The sequence below is a fragment of the Hibiscus syriacus genome, unplaced genomic scaffold, assembly GCF_006381635.1.
Source record: "Hibiscus syriacus cultivar Baekdansim isolate YM2019G1 unplaced genomic scaffold, ASM638163v2 tig00014773_pilon, whole genome shotgun sequence".
Classification (NCBI taxonomy): domain Eukaryota; kingdom Viridiplantae; phylum Streptophyta; class Magnoliopsida; order Malvales; family Malvaceae; genus Hibiscus; species Hibiscus syriacus.
The window spans coordinates 308,311-326,250 of NW_024062337.1; the positions used below are offsets into that span (position 1 = coordinate 308,311).

Here is a 17,940-nt window from a genome sequence, read left to right on the forward strand (position 1 = left end):
CTAGCTTTCTTCCAATACTAGAGAGATTTTAGAGAGTTTCTTGAGAGTTGTTTTCTCCTTTTTATCTAGAGAGAATTATCATTGTTTTCTCCTTGGTAGATCGAGAGAGGTTGTAATTCCTATTTTCTCATAGTGAAATTCTTCTACCGTTGCTCGTTGTTTTTACCCTAATAATTTTTAGGGGTTTTCCACGTAAATTGTGTGTCTCTTTTATTTTCATTTTTATTTTCTCAAATTATCAGTTGCGATTTTGCTCTATCCGATAGCCGTCTTCCGCAACAGAAACCACCTCACCTGAACTCATCTATGCTTTACCTCTTTATGGAAACATAACACTGTGATATCAACCAACGATTGATCTATCGTTGGTTGAGACTCTTCATCCAAACTAGAAAAGGTGAACAAAATTGAAGTGATGTCATTTGGTGTTACATTAGAGATTTAGTTGATTAAGGCTTTATAATAATATATTTTCTTTACAATGCAGCGTTAAAAATGCAAATTGCAAAATCCAAACCCCAACCTTTCCCTATATATAAAAGACCCTAGTCCACCAACCTCCGAGAAAAATAAACTATCTCAAACGTACAACTGACCCTGCCATTGCCAAACTATGTCCATTTATATATCCACTCAAGTTCTTCAAGGTTTGCTTCGAGAATTCCACTCTAGAAGGTTGCTGCTTTCTACACCAACCTCAGCAGCTCCTCCGAACCCGGAAATCCACAGCAATTCGTCGGACACTTACACCGGTAATAACAGCTTCGATGCCAACATTGTTATGGTTCTATCAGTCCTCTTGTGTGCCCTCATTTGCTCACTCGGACTCAATTCCATCTTCAGGGGTGCATTAAGGTGCTCGAATTTAGTAGGTTCAGAATCTGGAGCCAACACATCGAGTCGGTTAGCAAACAGAGGGTGAAGCTTAAAGCGTTGAAGACGTTTCCGACGGTGAAATACTCTGCCGACTTGAACCTCCCCGGCTTGGACACAGAGCGTGTGATATGTCTATCGGATTTTGCACCCGGTGAGCCGGTGCGGCTCCTACCAAAGTGCAACCATGGGTTCCATGTTAGGTGCATTGATAAGTGGCTAAGCTCCCATTCATCTTGCCCCAAATGTAGACACTGCCTCGTCAAGACATGCCAAAAGATTGTCAGGTGTAGCCAGGCAAGCTCGTCGGAGCCTCCTCCCGTGCAAGAAACCGTTGTGACCATCGCACCTGTAGATCGTGAAGGTCTGATGCATAGTTATAGGTGAATTGGCTGTCAGAATCTTTTGTTTATTGTATCAGATGCAACCCATAATTCAGCTATTTGCCCTGGAAATTAGCACTAGAATAGCATTTACAAGCAAGTGTATATTTAAGTTGTAAATTGATGTAAAGTTTGAAATTCCAGCTTCAGAGATAAAACACTATGATTGCTGTCAACACCTGCTTTAGGGGGGGGGGGAATTGTTTTTTTAAGGTTACTAATAAAGTAAAATGTCAGGTGCTTCAAAATATAAAAAATAATTAATCAACTTTAAGCATATGCTCATGTCTAAGTGCATTATAAATCATTTAGTCGACTTTATAAAACAATCAGTGTGAAATTGTACACGTGGTTTAAGTCCGAAGATAAAATGAAGGGGTACATATAAACACTTCATAATCTTCATCCAACTGATAAAATTACTCACTTTGCATTACCAACAATTTGAAGCACTAAACAAAGGGTTGAATGTTTGAAACGCAGTATCTTGAAGCAACAAAAAATGAACGGAAGCTGAAGATGATTCCACTATGGGTTTCTGTAATTGGTTCGGACATCTTAATCCATATCTGCCAAAGTAAAATATGATTTGAATAATAGATGCGCTCTAAATTCTAAACATATAATAATTTTAATATATGATACATTGCGAATTAAATCATATTCTCAACCATAACAAAAACCAAAACCATAGTTTAAACATTCAAAATATCAAGAAAGTGTACATTGAGATAAATCCAAAATTTTATAATATCATCACATACTTTAACAAAAGTTCTAATTCCAATCTCCATCCCTCTGGATTTGGTAGCAATCAAAGCATCATTAAAAAGAAGTAATGCAACTAACAGGGCACCATAATTTGTAGGGGAATCATTAGAAAGGTACATTGCATTTCCCAGGACTGGTTCCCTTCCCTCTCTCTTATTCGTTCTATTTTTCTCCTGATAAAGGATATCTTAATGGAGACCTTATCTTCAATCTACGTCGCCGAAAGGTAGCCCTCTGCCCACAACAAAGGGGATGAACTATGATCAAAAGATCAACCCATCACCATCATCAGCCCATCAAACCAAGTCGAACTACTACCTCACCAGTTGAACATTAACATTGGTGTGATGATTGTGGAACTCATTTCCCAGCCAAAAGAATTGAGCCGAAGTAAGTAACCCCGCACCCAGATTCAAAAGTAGTATTGAGAGACCCAACCAATGAGAGAAAGAAAGAGATTACAAGCAGACTAGACATTGTAATACCAGTGAGAAGACAGAGACGAAAGTTTCCATCCCCTGAAAGTTGTGTTGGTGAAGACAACACGTTTGTGGTGGAAAATGATGGGAAGAGGATGGCACTGGCCAAGAGAGACGCGTAACAGAACATTCAACATTGACAAGCCAATCCTAAAGGTTCCATATTGAGAATAGTATAGGTGTGGTCATGATTTGTTGTTTAGTTGTAGAAATTAGTCAGGAAACGCTAGTTAGAAAAATATCTCATATTGCAACAATATATGGATGGAATTATAGTGAAAACATCCCATTAAATGGAATTATAGTGAAAACATCCCATTAAATGGTATTATAGTGAAAACATCCCATTAAAGCCTAAAGAGGGACCCCTGATAATAGGGTTGAGATCCCTCGACTGTGCATGCTATACCAGATGGATGGAATTCACTGAGTCCTAGGGACAACATTCCCCACTATACGCATAACTATAAGCCAAATACCTTATTCCCCACTAAATAGTGAATAACTATTCGAATTTCTTCGACAAATACCTTCATATACATTGTTTCCTTCGAATCTCTAAAAGCCAAAAAGTCAAAATTCATATAAAATAAATCTATTTTGTTAAAATAAACTATAAAATTGCAAGACTAAACTGAGTATCAAAGTTAACCTTATCGAATTATTATGGACGGTTTAAAAAAATTTAAAAACGGATCCTAAATGAATACAACCCTAATTGCAGTCAAGAAAAAGATTTAAAGATTTAAAATAAACAATATAATATAATCAAGATAATGTGGTTTATAAAAAAAGTTTATATTTAAGAACTGCATTTTCAGCATGTTCTTAGTAGAGAAAGTTACAATAACTTCAGTAATATATGTAACCCTAATCACTGACCATTTTTATCGAAAAGAACATCTAACCTTATCTAGACTAGAGAGAAGTATTCTTGGATCCATAGAAAAAGTTCCAATAATGGTTAAGCATATGATTGGTGGGCGTTACTCTATTCCCTTTTCTGGTACAGAATATCGCATATGCGTCTGCAGCATACCTGGTCATCGAAAAGGTTAAAAATCTAAACTGTTTTCTTGTGGAAAACATGGGATTAACAAGATTGGATAGAGAGAGAGAACAGCCAACTTACTTTCCAACACCATGCAGCTCGGTCACATAAGTCCATTCCTTCCATAAATACTCCTGAGACATTCGTTGTATCATCTCTGCCCGCTTCTTTTGCAAACCAAGAGTTTTTATAGCCAGGGTTTCAAATCGCGGTCGCGGTCGCGTTTTCGGTTATTTCGGATTTACCGTGATTGCGGCCGTCGCGGGCGCTATTGCGGTCGTCGCGGACGCTATTGCGGCCGTCGCGTGTAACTCGGACGACGGCGAAACCGCTATATCGCGGCCGAAATCGCGGTCGTGGACCTGTTTTTGAAACCCTGTTTATAGCCTTTTCTATCTCCACAGTAGCAACCTCAGTGGCGGTCTTTGCATCAGGGCACAGAGTGAAGAATTCGGATAATACTTTTCTAGCCTGCAGTTGATGTAACCATCATTACTTTGACAGTTTTTACCATCCACTGCTTCGTTTTCCTCCAGTTTAACAGTAGAAAAAAGCATCAATGATAGAAATATCAAAATTTGATGTCTCATTGAATATTAACACAAAGAAGTTCTACGACCAATGATGAGATTAACAGGTTTAGGTTGATTTACCATCACAGTAAGAAAAGAAACAAAATGATCAAGATAGGCTAACCATGATAACTAAAAGGGAATCTCATGAAAGTCGATCATATTTCAATTTGTTTTCACTTTCCAATCCAACTGATACAATTTATCTGCAATACCTTTAGCAAACACAAGCTCCAATAGAACAAAAGTAAATATGTTTCCAATTTCCAACAAGAAATTGCTTGGATGACTGAAAATCAAGCATGAAAATATCATAGCAGCAAAACATCCAAAAGTAAAGCAACAGCATCTAACTGCAACAAGCGTTATTAAGTAAAGAAATGCATAATGGAATAAGATATTTGATTGATAGTAACCTGGTCGCCAGATGTTCTATTGAGAAGCATGCATATAACCAAGACCCTCCAGGGGTCATGTGCATGATTTTCTGGCAGAAGTGGGGCTTCAGAGCGAGGAGGGATCTGTGTATTATCTACAGTTTTTAAATTGGTAAGCCTCATCTCTCTTCTGAGAAGCAGAAAAAAAAGGTTAAACTCCATCTGTCTTCCTTGGCTCTCTCAAGACATCTAAAGTTTCATTGCTCTTCTGAAAATAAGGGGATTGTATCAATACTCTGGGTTTTTCTGCAATTCCCACTCGTCCTGCCTTGTTTTTATTTACTTGACTGGAAATGAGAGACCTTTCAAACTTGCACATCCCCTCTCCTCTTCTTTCCATTTTGTTCGCTAAAATTGTCCACTTCCTTCAAAAGCTTTTTTCCTCTGCTCTCCTCTTCTTTCCATTTTGTTTGCTTACATTTTCTGCTTCCTTCAAAAGCTTTTCCTCTGCTTTTCTCTTCTTTCCATTTTGTTTGCTTTCCCTTTCCTTCAAAAGCTTTTCCTTTGCTCTCATCTTTTTTCCATTTTGTTTGCTGACGTTTTCCCCTTCCTTCAAAAGCTTTTCCTTTGCTCTCCTCTTCTTTCCATTCTGTTTACTAATATTTTCCCCTTCCTTCAAAAGCTTTTCCTTACTACAACCCTTGTACAAAACTTGCAAAATCAAATTGAGCTGTCCTCCACAGTTGCCAGTTAAGCTGTTAAGTTTTCCCCCATATTCTTTTGAGAAAGTTATCGGCTAGTGATGTACTGATGCCAGATATTATATCTTGTTTTTGTCTAGCATTTCTTGTTCCATAGATATCGGCTATCAAGACAATAACTGATTGATCACTAAATGGTTCGAAATTGATGAGTTGCATGCATGTGTTGTAATAAGATGAAATTGAGCATATATTGTTGTTCTCCCTATTCCAAACTTACAATGACTGGAACTTTGTGTCTATGTCTTCTGATTCTTAAAATATTTGATTCTTCTGAAGTGAATAGATTATCTGATGGTCAATGGACATTAGTAATCTCCTGCTTTTGCAATGAATTTCAGAGAAATATGAACTTTAGTTGATCTTTGGCTTCTTATGATTTCAGATATGCTTCAGTTCATGTTGAATGAATTGGTTATGCTTCCTATTACTGTTTCTTGTTTCCTAGACGTTGTTCTGAACCCAATTCTTGGATAGTGTATATGAATGTATGTGTTAATTGTTGTGGACTCAAATCTTTTCACAAGTGTTTAAGATTGGATTGTAGTTCCTTAAGGGCCGGTGTTGAAGAAAATTGAAGGGAAGAGACTAGAGATGAAGGCATGAATTGCGGCTGATGGGCGTTTGACTAATGAAATGGATGCCTAAGGAAAAGAGATTAGAAATTTTGATCATGTGCTTTCCCAATTTGCATACAAGGGCGATCATGGTGAGTAAAATGTCTTGAACAAAAGTGAAATTGTGAGCAAAAAGAATGGAAAGAGGAGGATAGCCAATGTGCAAGTATGAAAGGTTTCACCGTATTTTCAAGCAAGTGGAGAAAAACACAACAGCTTAACTGGCAACTGCGGAGGACAGCTCAATTTGATTTCGCAAGTTTTGTGTGAGGTTTGTAGTAAGGGAAAGCTTTTGAAGGAAGGGAAAAATGTTAGCAAACAGAATGGAAAGAAGAGGAGAGCAAAGGAAAAGCCTTTGAAGGAAAGGGAAAACGTTAACAAACAGAATGGAAAGAAGAGGAGAGCAAAGGAAAAGCTATTGAAGGAAAGGGAAAGCAAACAGAACGGAAAGAAGAGGAAAAGCTTTTGAAGGAAAGGAAAATGTTGGCAAACAGAATGAAAAGTAGAGGAGGGCAGAGGAAAAGCTTTTGAAGGAAGCGGAATATGACTCCTCAGAATCGGCATCACTAGCACCCTCCCACCATCTCGGTCTTTGATTTGTCCAGCCTGATTTTTCTCGCCACTCAAATCCAGATTCTGGATTCTTGAAAGAATGACCTCCACCCAGAAGACCAAGTATACCATTTGTTCCCAAATTTAGCTTGGAAAATTCTCTCAGGACGATCAAATTCCTCAGAGAAACTCTCTCCTTTTAACTTTCCTGAGCCATGTAACCAAGGACAATAATGTTTTCAAATGCAGAAGCAAGTTCTTCCATAAAGGAGGCATTTTTTTCATGTTTCATTTCAAGAAACAATAAAAGGAGGAAGCTCACTTTTAACTTTTTTGTGGTTAGATTTCTGAACATGTCGTCCGGAAAACCTTGACCGCCGCTTCTTATCAGATCAATCTGAATCCCGCCTTCTGTCCCATCAAATTTCCATGTTGGAACTTCATCCTGGATAAAAGACAAAGGCATAACTTATATAATAATTTCAGGTAATAATGACAGAAATGGCAATAATGAAGACACTAAAACTAATTCTAAGACTTGCACCTAAAATTGGAGTAAAACTATAGGTGTCAAAATATTTCCAAAATTGAATCTTTGCAATTGGATCATTGGTCCATTATTTCCAAAATACTTGAAAATTTCCTTAATAGATTAGAATAAGCAAATAAAATTGGTGTAAAACTATAGGTGTCAAACGGGCAAGTTGGGTAGGGTTTGAGTCAGGTAACTTCAGTTCAGGCTTAGGTCATCTGGGGTTCAAATTGTTTAATTTTGAAATAAAATCAGTTTAATGCAGGTTACAATTTTGGTTCATTCATGAAACTAAACCCATCCTTTTCCATACACTAAAACGAAAGTCCAATCATTTTCTATACATAACAAGTAAAAATCAATCCCAAACGACAGATAAATGGCCCGAGAAATACTTCAACAAATATATATACACAAGCAAACAAAATCTGGTAAAAACCATTGGATTGAGGAAACTGATTAAAATAAAGAAAAAAACCTGGAAAAAATCCTCATCGAGAAGACCACGTCCTCTGGTTTCTTCAGGCATTACAGCTGCGAACAAGGGATCCACTTCGATTGTTTTAATTTTTTTCCTTGTGCGGAGCCTCGATCTTAATAGCTTAAACAAAGAGGTTTTAGACGGGCTTATATACATGGGCTTAGATATTTTTAAATTTGAGTAGAATTTATCGGCTTAATTAGGGACAAGTAAATTTGCACGGGCTTGGATATTTCATGGACCACTAAAGTAGTTAACAATTACTGTAAATTTTTATCTATTTTCTAATTTTTTAACATTATTTTCGTAAAAAATTCAATCAATTACTTAAAATAATTACGTAATATAATCATATAAATTTAAAAAAATACTCTATTCTTCCTGTTAATTTAAAAGAAATATAAGTACGATCACAATAGTGAAAGAAATCGTTGTCAATTTTAGAAGTTACAGATTCAAAAACTAACAATTGAATAATCATTGTTAAATGATTAAGATTATTTAACATAGATATTATTTTGTGATAAACTTAATTTGATAATTAAAAAATTATGATAAAAGATTAAATAAGTATTACCGAAAGATATCTTTAAAATATTTTATTGCAGCAGTTAAAATTTTCTAAACGATTTATTTATTTATTTATTTATTTATTTATTTTGTAATATGAATGAGTAAGATAAATATCGCGTTCCTTTCTTTTCAATCCCTCTACATTTGGGTCTGCACCACCGCTTCAACAGGGAGCAGAGAGAAAAAAAGAGTCTGTCGTTTTCCTGCTCCTTCTTCTTCTTCTACTCTGGACATCCTCATTCTTTTCTTATCCAGGTAAATCTTCTATCTTTCCTTTCATTTTACTTTCAAGTACACTGATCTGTGGATTCTGATGTTTCCACGATGGTGGAATTGAGATCTAGAATTCTACATGTTTTTATAGACTTAGAGTTAGCTTAATCTGCTTCTCTTTGGATCTGGATCTTTTCTTTTTTAGTTAGCTTGATCTGCTTTCTATAGTTCTCGTGAGAACTTTTATTTGACTTTATTTTGAAACTGGTCTTCCTACTTGTTCTTTATTAAAGATTGATGCTTTTATTGTGTGAATTTAATGCTTCTCCAAAGCTTTTTTTAGATTAAGAAAAGGCTCTAACCTTTATCTTTTGTTTCGATATGTTGTTCATCGAGTCATAGAGTATAGCTCGCTTATATGCTCCTGAAATGAATGTTGCCTACCATTTGAATCGACTGTACTTGGTTGCGCAGCTGCGCTGTATTTTCTGTATTTGAAGAGATGAATGCTGGCATAAGCGTTTCTGGCTCTTTTTTAAAAGAGAAAACATAACTTGATTTGCTGAAGACTTTAATTTGAATTGTTTAGATTATTTGAAGGGCCTTAGATTCCCGGTTGACAAATTATTTTGTTATACTCACTATCTCAGTTCTTTTTGTAGTATTGCAAAAGATGGCCGATACTGAGGATATTCAACCCCTCGTCTGTGACAATGGAACCGGAATGGTGAAGGTTAGTTGATTCGTGGACCTGAGTTATGTTCTCCATTACTGTCTATTTCATTATGAAGATTCTTCTATTTTGTTGTGGTTGATGTGACTGTTTATACAGGCTGGTTTTGCTGGTGATGATGCTCCCAGGGCAGTTTTTCCCAGTATTGTCGGTCGACCCCGACACACTGGGGTCATGGTTGGGATGGGCCAGAAGGATGCCTATGTAGGAGATGAAGCACAATCTAAAAGAGGTATTCTTACATTGAAATATCCCATTGAGCATGGTATTGTCAGCAACTGGGATGATATGGAAAAGATCTGGCATCATACATTCTACAACGAGCTTCGTGTTGCTCCTGAGGAGCATCCCGTGCTTCTCACGGAGGCACCTCTCAATCCCAAAGCCAATAGAGAAAAGATGACTCAGATCATGTTTGAGACCTTCAATGTACCTGCCATGTATGTTGCTATCCAGGCTGTTCTCTCACTGTATGCCAGTGGTCGTACAACAGGTTTGTTCAAATAGAGACCTTCTTGAGTTTCACACTTTTTTTATTGATTATTCATAATCAAGCTGAGACCTTGGAACAGGTATTGTGCTGGATTCTGGTGATGGTGTTTCTCACACTGTGCCAATCTATGAGGGGTATGCCCTTCCCCATGCCATCCTCCGTCTGGACCTTGCTGGCCGTGATCTTACTGATGCTTTGATGAAGATTCTTACTGAGAGAGGTTACATGTTCACCACCACTGCTGAACGGGAAATTGTCCGTGACATGAAGGAGAAGCTTGCATATATTGCCCTGGACTACGAGCAGGAACTGGAGACTGCCAAGAGCAGCTCTTCTGTTGAGAAGAATTATGAGTTGCCTGATGGACAAGTCATTACTATCGGAGCTGAGAGGTTCCGCTGTCCTGAAGTCCTCTTCCAGCCATCTCTCATCGGGATGGAAGCTGCTGGAATCCATGAAACTACCTACAACTCCATCATGAAGTGTGACGTGGATATCAGGAAGGATCTCTATGGCAACATTGTGCTTAGCGGTGGCTCAACTATGTTCCCTGGTATTGCAGACCGAATGAGCAAGGAGATCACTGCCCTTGCTCCAAGCAGCATGAAGATCAAGGTAGTTGCACCACCAGAGAGAAAGTACAGTGTCTGGATTGGAGGATCTATCTTGGCATCACTCAGCACCTTCCAGCAGGTGAAATATTTTTGCTCATATTTGGTTCATGCTTTCCTTTTCCTGTAAGTTGGTTGTCCAAGACTGACATTCTTCCTTTACCTGTTGCATCAGATGTGGATTTCCAAGGGCGAGTATGATGAGTCCGGTCCATCCATTGTCCACAGGAAGTGCTTCTAAGTCGTCTACAAGTGATTTGATGGTGAGTTACATTTAATGTTTAGTTGGTTTCTCGTGTCCTGTATCAAGTGAGCTCAAAGTCTGGCTGATGTGGGGAAATGGAGGTAAGCCTTTTATCTGTTATGAGTCCCGCTGGTGTCACTGTGATAGAGATGATGGCCTTCTGGAGGTGGTGGCGAGCCGGACAATTGGTGCTTTCTTTTCATCTTTCAACCATGTTTGTAGCTGGAGAGTGAGTGTGATGCTTCTTTATTATATTTTTCTCAAATTTTCATATTCAAATTAAAATTTAAAACATTAATATTAATAGCTGTTGTATGAACAAAATTAAAATTTGATGCAAAAATTATATTTGAACCCTTTTCTCCGAATTGTGAAGAACACGGTTTCTGTTAATGCATGCCTTAGAATGAGAATTATGTCAGCTCGGTTGTGATTAATTATTGTTATGCACATCGAAGCCAATGATTGGCAGACGGGTATGCCAGGCCTGAGTGTATGTGTTATATAATGACAATATGTTCCACATTGTAAATGTCTACAGTATGGTTGGGTATGGAAATGTTAATGGGTCGGACATCTGTAAATTGAATTATTTGAATTTAAATTTATCTGAGTTTTTTAATCTATTTTTTCCACAAATCATTGAATATTACCATTTGATCTTGAACTAAAATTGAATATTACTATCCGTCAAATATTATTGATTCAAATATTAAATTTTTGGACAAAATGATAGAATATATAAATTCAACAATTTCAACTCCATTGATGCTTATATGGTTCAGATTATACATAAAATCAGAAATGTGAATTGAATTCAACAACAAAAAAGTGAACAACTTGATGTGTAGAGCTGGACGGTGTCTTGTTCAGATCTTTGTAAAATGAAGAGGTTCCCTTTGGCATCTCTCCCTATCCTCATCGTGTCATCTACATATCTGCACTTTCCAACTCAATTCAAGGAACAACGACCACTCTCAAGTTTACAGTATTAATGAATTGCACCAGGTAAAAGTATACGTTATCTCCAGCCACCCCTCTGGATTGAAGATTCCAAGCAGAAGATGGTAATTTTTCCGAAACACGTTCATCAGCTATGGTTTCTCAAACGAATCAAAGCTTCAAGTTAGGATCAACTATGTACATCACTAAGGCTTTACTTGGTGTAATATCCTCATGTTACCTGATCAGGAGTGATGGTTGAATTATCATAACTTATATACACTCTCTGCACAATTCCAAACGTTTTTGTATTTTGTGGCATTCATGAAAGAAAGAAAGAAAGAAAGAAAGAAAGGGTTTAACTGATTTGGATGCAATCTTGAAGGAAGCTTCGATTGTGAGCTTCCCATTCAACAATTTCAGCCCCCTGGCATTGAACTTTATCACGTTGACTGCTTTGCTCTCCATTTTCCCATCGCCAAATGCTAAAAGTTAGTAAAACCCGAATCCCATCACAAACATAAGACACCTAAAATTTCTCGAGTAATGCAATACATTTTGAATATCAATGGTCTGGAAAAACTCTCCCAGGGTGATGAAATCCCTCAACCCAAGCTTCGTTCTCTTTGAACCCAAGATTGTAATAGAACTGTAAACAAGCTTCCAGCAACCACCTACCTTCATTCCATTTATAGAAACAAAACCGTAACTACGTACCCTTCAGTTCATTTCCACAAATAGAAATATGATTTCACCTTTTCTAGATTCAGGGTAGGATCTGGAGTTGGATTCTGGGATTATAGCAACTTCACCAGTGCTTCAATATCTGATTTCTTAGAAGATGCTACTCCGAAAACCCCTCTATTGATTCCTTGGAATACATAAACAAAAGAAAATAACCCACTTTCAATATTCTAAGGTAAAAAAGGACGGGATGAAAGCGGCTGTGGCCATCCATACCATGGAGTTGCTGTAAGAGTAGAGATTTGAGGTGGGAAAGTGTATCCTCGCCGACTAAGCCAGCGTTGTTATCGGCGACTCTAGTGATAAAACCGGGGATGAATCTGTTGGTGGTAGCCATTGGATGTATGGTTGAGACGTGGGTAGCGTGAGGTTTGATGATTTGTTTGGTTGTGGGGGAGAAGAGAAGTACTTGAGAACCATGTCCAGTTGAGCTGGGACGGGATCAGATCCCTTAATCCATTTAGTTAATTCATAGGTTTGGGTTTAGGGTAAATCTATTTTGGTGTCTATTTTTTCCAAAACCAATTAGATACATAAATTTGACTTTTTAGTATTTACTTTTTAAAATCAATTCGAATTATAAAAACTAAGTTCAAGTGTTGATGTAAATAAGAAAAAAACTATACCAAAAAAAAAAAGTTTCAGTGACAAGTTATAATCCCTGCGCTGGTGATAATGTCGAGATGTCTTTGTACAAAAATGAGATGCTTTTATAAGTCTCCATTATTAAGTCGGTGTTAAAAGATATTACATAAAGAAGTCTCTACCAGACATGTATGGCTTCGCTCGTTCAACCATAAACAACCTAAACTGGAGTACTTTGCTTTATTAAAAGACACGAAATGTGTGATTCTCCGTCCAAACTAAATGAGATGAATCATTGAATTGACATTATAAAAACATGAATACATAGACTAATGGTTTACTAATAAAGCTAGACCTTTTCCTATGTACCAATTTATATCGCCGAAAGCACCAAAAGCAAAAGCAAAAGCAAAAGCGAGCTTTATTCCTAAACTTTCTCGACGATTAGGGAACAAGTGTTGGATTGTCTCCGGTGTTCACATGAACACCTAGAAACAGGACAATTAATGAAGACCCACTAAGACAAGACGAAGAAACTTGGATTATCACCATAACCTAACATCATCAACTTGTAGCAAATAGTACATTCAATCAAAATTCATGTCAAAATTGATATTCGTTATTTTAGATATAGAAAAAACTTTTAATCACTCAAAATATTGAACAATCTTCCCATTTCAATAAGTCTAACAATTGATCTGCAGAGACAATAGCCTCTTGTGGTTATTATTTTCCCTCCATACATTACACAGTAATGAACATCTTTTTTTACTAAGCAAGAAAGTTAAATAAGAAGCCATAGAAATTAAGATATACACCTCTTCTCTTGGAAAACAAAATTTTGAAAATTCAACATCATTATGAAGAAATAGAAATAGATGAATCATGCACCTCTTCTTAGCCTATCCTTCTCTGAAACCACTCGGCATCGGAAAACATTACCAACCTCATGATTTAGGATAGAGCATGGCATAGTGATTTGTACGCATCAACACACTGCTTAAATTTCTCTTCACCCATCTCCTGCTTAAAGCTCCACTAAATTAAGTACAAAATCACACACAATGACAGACCAAAAAAATGTATATGATAAACCGTAGATTAAAATTCATAAAAAAATTGTTTGGATTTGGATGAGCAGCCAATAATTTTCTTTTTTTGGAAATTCTAACCTACCTGCAAAGGACCTTGATGCTTATCAGGATGCCACTTCAAAGCTGATATGCGGAAGCTGCAATGACAATTTTAATGAATGTTAGAATACACGCATGAAAAACAATTGGAGTAAGTGGGAAACTTAAATACGTAATGTTTAATCTTCAAGATGACAAGCCTCTCAAATATCGAGTTCTTACGCATTCTTAACATCTTCAATCTTTAAGGGGCCTGTTCGAGGCAAATCAAGGATTTCTCTATCAGAACATGATCCTACGGAATATGACTCATCATCCTCATCAGACTCAGCATCACTAGCACCCTCCCACCCTCTCGTTCTTTGATTTGTCCAGCCTGATTTTTCTCGCCACTCAAATCCAGATTCTGGATTCTTGAAAGAATGACCTCCCCCAGAAGACCAACTATAACATTTGTTCCCAAATTTAGCTTGGAAGATTCTCTCAGGATGATCAAATTCCTCAGAGAAACTCTCTCTTTTTAACTTTCCTGAGCCATGTAACCAAGGAAAATAAAGTTTTCAAATGCAGAAGCAAGTTCTTCCATAAAGGAGGCATTTTTTTCAAGTTTCATTTCAAGAAACAATAAAAGGAGGAAGCTCACTTTTAACTTTTTTGTGGTTAGATTTCTGAACATGTCGTCCAGAAAACCTTGACCGCCGCTTCTTATCAGATCCATCTGAATCCCGGCCTTCTGTCCCATCAAATTTCCATGTTGGAACTTCATCCTGGATTAAAGAAAAAGGCATAACTTATTATAATTTCAGGTACTAATGAATCTTTTGGTACACTGTAACACAGAAGATACAAGGCATTCAGGTTTTACATACATCATTCGAGTCAAATGGTTTCCAGGTAAATAAATAACATTCTGGCTTTACGTACGTTTGAGTCAAACTGTTCCTTGGTAAATAAATAAAATTCAAGCTTTACATGCTTATTAAGTCCATCGAATTTTAAGAAACTTCAACTTACCATCACTCATCACAAAAGCAAATGCAACCTCAGTATTTCAATGGCCTAACTGAAATCATAAGCTTCTACTATACCTCAACACTAGATGCACACTTTATGGGAATATTCTATGAACCATAGACTTAAGAATTTTTATCAAAATATAAATGACAGAAATGCCAATAATGAAGACACTAAAACTAATTCCAAGGCTTGCACCTAAAATTGGAGTAAAACTATAGGTGTCAAAATATTTCCAAAATTGAATCTTTCAATTGGATCATTATTTCCAAAATATTTGAAAAAATCCTTAATAGATTAGAATAAGCAAATAAAATTGGACTAAAACTATAGGTGTCAAACGGGCTAGTTGGGTTGGGTTTGAGTCAGGTAACTCCAGTTAGGGAAGAAAATCAAGTTCCGCTCAGTTCAGGCTTAGGTCATCCAGGGTTTAATTTTCAAGTAAAATCCAGGGTTTAATTTTCAAGTAAAATCAGTTTAATGCAGGTTACAATTTTGGTCCATTCAGGTCAGAATCATCTCTGAATCAGGATATTTTAGGTTCATTTGGATTGTAGACATCTATGGTCCTGGGAAGGTTTACAGGTTAGGGATAAGTTTTGACAGCTCTAAACAAAACCACATAAAAAAACAACAATAAAGTTTATCAAAATCTAACTACGGAAAAATAACTATAATATAAACAATACATCAGGAAGACTGAAGTTCAAATCTTGAATAAGATCAGGGTTCTACATCAAGCAGGAGTCCAGAAACGTTTACCTGGAATGAAACCTTTGAGCAACCACTATTATGGAGAAGATGTTTTAGAGCTGGCTTTGTGTCGGCACGCTTTTGATGTACTGTATATCTTATGTAGTTCTGCAATAATGTTTGAAATATCAGAGAGCTCTCTTTTTCTTTCTTAAAAAAAGAACAAATAAAGTAGGAAGGAAACTGCCAGAAGATGAAAAAAGAGTTCATAACAAAGCTACTTAGGTAGTATGAAATTAACAAATAGCAAAATCATAAGCCATTAGAAGATGAGGTCCAGCATCTGATCAACATGAACATTCAAATAAATCATGGGGGTTTCTTTCCTGAGAATACTAAGTTTTTATTTGCATTAAAGATTGCTAGGAATGTTCCCAGTCCAAGTATAAGATAACTGTTTCGGCAATCGAGGTTGAAGAAAAGATCTAGAAATGGATGGTATGGCTCAGGCATACAGACTTGACCTGGTATTTAGTCTACTAAAAGTTTTGAAACGATTATCAGTCTAAAGACATTTGTATATGATATACTAGGAACAAGATAATTAAAAGATGCACGCACATAATTACACAAAATGGACACCCCAAAATTTGCATACCTTAGTTGTTTGTTGTTTACTTCTTTCATCCTGCAAAAATAGGTTTAATTGTTAAGTTTTCTCATCAATGTAAAGCATATACAATTTAACCCACTTCCAAAACAAAAAAAATATTAGTGCATTAGAAAAACCTGGAGCTCAATTCTATGCAATTGATGGTGTTCCAGAGTGGGAAAAGGGAATAAATACTCATTCACATAGAAGATGACATACTTAGATCAGAATCAGGAACATACAATATGGGGAAAGAGGTTGAAAATTGCAGAACCTAACATTATTACTTTACATCAGAATTCAGAGAACAGGACGTTATTTTATTGAAGGAATGCCACAAATTAAAGCTATTCAAGAACTTGAATTTCAAAAACCCTATTTAAAGCTATTCAAATTAAAATTGAAATTCAAGCTCACCCACAGACAGCACTAAGAAAAGGAGAATATATATACGTATAAACCGAAGAAAAAGGAAAGAAAAGTGAACTGACAAAATTCCATTTGGTATTCCATTTTTCACAGATAACAGGCGTAGAATGAAATGAAGCAACGAGGGCAGCAGCAACCGTAGTGGTTGGTTTTGAAGGTGACAAAGCTGGAAGCAATGAATTCTTGAGTAGCAACAAATTTGGACATCTGGTTATCTGCATAATCGATGAAATCAAGACAAAACCCACTCTCTTCACCAGAGGGAGCCTTGGGTGGTAAAAAGAAGAAAATTGCATCTCTGAAGAAGAAAGTTGAAAGTAAGGATTTTGGGGGTTGGCTTGGATCCCTTGATTGTTCTTGGGCCATTGTAGAGTAAACTCCCCGACCGAACCTACGACTCAAATGATGCAACCCACCCACAACTTAACTCATAATTGACGTAACCACTGTGGACACTAGAATGGACTTGGACCTAAATGCACAAAATTTGATATTAGGCTTGGACTCCATGGATAAAACAAAAGGCCTGTTTGAGTGGAAAATTGATTTGACAGGGTCTCCACTCCTATACCATTTGACGATCTCAACAATGTTTGATAAGTTGGCTCTAAAAGCTATAAGCTGTATTTATTTGAGGGATTTGAATTGTATAATGACTAAAGAATTGAATGTAATGAAATAGTAAATTGAACCAAATCATTCTAATATCATTGTAACCTTGGAAAACAAGGATGGACCTAAGGGAGCAGGTAGGGATGGTTATCCCTAAAAATATAAAATTATCATATATTTTAGATTTTTTATTGAAAATCTGATTAATTGAAATTTTATAAATTCAAATTCAATCCTTAACTTAAAATAATATGTTCATTCCTGTTGGAAACTCAATTGGAACTCTTGAAATAGGTTTGAGGGGTTACATAGACATAACCAATGGTTTTAAAAGGCTTCACTCTAACAACTTAGGGAGATTATCTTACTTCTCATCATATCCATATTTATATTGTTATTTTAATTTGATAAATTGCTCTTAAGAAAAAATCCTATCGTTCATATCAATATATGAAATGCATTTTTTATATATAAGGTAATTAAAATTGTATATGTTTATACATTGGCGGAGCCAATACCTAGCAAGGGGTGTCAATTGACACCCCAAAAGTTTTTTTTATTAAAAACATTGCCATATAAATTATATATATATATATATATATATATATATTAAAAAATGAAAAATTTTTGATTATCCTTTAAAAAAGAAATTTACCCTATTTCTTAAAAAGTATTTAATAAAAAAAATTAAAACTCAAATTTTCCTCTTAAAAGAAAATCTACACATATTTGTTTTAAAATTTAACACCCCAAAATAAATTTTCTATCTTTGGCCATGTTTTTATAAAATATTAGTAATTTATAGAAATATATTTAATTT

The 17,940-nt window shown here is 36.1% G+C and overlaps 3 protein-coding genes, 2 long non-coding RNA genes and 1 pseudogene across 9 annotated transcripts; 2 read left to right on the forward strand and 4 right to left on the reverse strand.

The window, feature by feature from the left end:
- The first annotated feature begins 578 nt into the window (after positions 1-578).
- Positions 579-1,340, forward strand: LOC120207465 (RING-H2 finger protein ATL78-like). The gene is given in 2 exon segments (XM_039206924.1): positions 579-917; positions 920-1,340. Coding segments are annotated over 2 exon segments (645 nt in total). The 5' UTR covers positions 579-613; the 3' UTR covers positions 1,261-1,340.
- Positions 1,341-1,731: 391 nt separating this feature from the next.
- On the reverse strand, positions 1,732-3,827 carry LOC120207466. The gene is made up of 3 exons (XR_005524213.1): positions 3,639-3,827; positions 3,415-3,545; positions 1,732-1,825 (listed from the first exon to the last, which is right to left on the reverse strand). It is a non-coding gene; the product is annotated as an uncharacterized LOC120207466 (long non-coding RNA).
- Positions 3,828-6,621: 2,794 nt separating this feature from the next.
- On the reverse strand, positions 6,622-7,553 carry LOC120207467. Its single transcript, XR_005524214.1, has 3 exons — positions 7,447-7,553; positions 6,759-6,881; positions 6,622-6,644 (listed from the first exon to the last, which is right to left on the reverse strand). It is a non-coding gene; the product is annotated as an uncharacterized LOC120207467 (long non-coding RNA).
- Positions 7,554-8,185: 632 nt separating this feature from the next.
- On the forward strand, positions 8,186-10,691 carry LOC120207463 (actin-7-like). 4 transcript variants are annotated; one of them, XM_039206921.1, is made up of 5 exons: positions 8,186-8,277; positions 8,898-8,968; positions 9,068-9,461; positions 9,541-10,154; positions 10,248-10,691. In XM_039206921.1, the coding sequence occupies exons 2-5, from the start codon at positions 8,909-8,911 to the stop codon at positions 10,311-10,313; spliced, it is 1,134 nt and encodes a 377-aa protein (XP_039062852.1). In that variant the 5' UTR covers positions 8,186-8,277; positions 8,898-8,908; the 3' UTR covers positions 10,314-10,691. The 4 variants fall into 4 exon arrangements, with proteins under 4 accessions (XP_039062852.1, XP_039062848.1, XP_039062851.1 ...); XM_039206917.1 differs by having other exon boundaries at positions 8,228-8,277; positions 8,886-8,968; XM_039206920.1 differs by lacking the exon at positions 8,186-8,277 and adding an exon at positions 8,510-8,514 and having other exon boundaries at positions 8,886-8,968.
- A 442-nt stretch (positions 10,692-11,133) lies between these two features.
- On the reverse strand, positions 11,134-12,339 carry LOC120207431 (annotated as a pseudogene).
- A 944-nt stretch (positions 12,340-13,283) lies between these two features.
- LOC120207464 lies at positions 13,284-16,822 on the reverse strand. 2 transcript variants are annotated; one of them, XM_039206922.1, is made up of 7 exons: positions 16,571-16,822; positions 16,086-16,115; positions 15,497-15,595; positions 14,364-14,487; positions 13,943-14,249; positions 13,764-13,818; positions 13,284-13,625 (listed from the first exon to the last, which is right to left on the reverse strand). In XM_039206922.1, exons 1-7 carry the CDS (start codon positions 16,802-16,804, stop codon positions 13,542-13,544), a joined length of 933 nt encoding a protein of 310 aa, XP_039062853.1. In that variant the 5' UTR covers positions 16,805-16,822; the 3' UTR covers positions 13,284-13,541. The 2 variants fall into 2 exon arrangements, with proteins under 2 accessions (XP_039062853.1, XP_039062854.1); XM_039206923.1 differs by having other exon boundaries at positions 13,289-13,610; positions 16,571-16,821.
- Positions 16,823-17,940: the final 1,118 nt, after the last annotated feature.

What these genes read in the sequence shown, in the direction of transcription:
- LOC120207463 (XM_039206921.1), top strand. Translation starts at nt 8,909, where the DNA reads ATGGCCGATACTGAGGATATTCAACCCCTCGTCTGTGACAATGGAACC. An exon ending in ATGGAACCGGAATGGTGAAG is followed by an intron (nt 8,969 to 9,067) that starts GTTAGTTGATTC and finishes CTGTTTATACAG; the next exon opens with GCTGGTTTTGCTGGTGATGA. An exon ending in CACTCAGCACCTTCCAGCAG is followed by an intron (nt 10,155 to 10,247) that starts GTGAAATATTTT and finishes CTGTTGCATCAG; the next exon opens with ATGTGGATTTCCAAGGGCGA.
- LOC120207464 (XM_039206922.1), bottom strand. Translation starts at nt 16,804, where the DNA reads ATGCAATTTTCTTCTTTTTACCACCCAAGGCTCCCTCTGGTGAAGAGA. An exon ending in GGAATACCAAATGGAATTTT is followed by an intron (nt 16,116 to 16,570) that starts GTCAGTTCACTT and finishes CTATTTTTGCAG; the next exon opens with GATGAAAGAAGTAAACAACA. An exon ending in ATTGAAGATGTTAAGAATGC is followed by an intron (nt 13,819 to 13,942) that starts GTAAGAACTCGA and finishes TTGTCATTGCAG; the next exon opens with CTTCCGCATATCAGCTTTGA.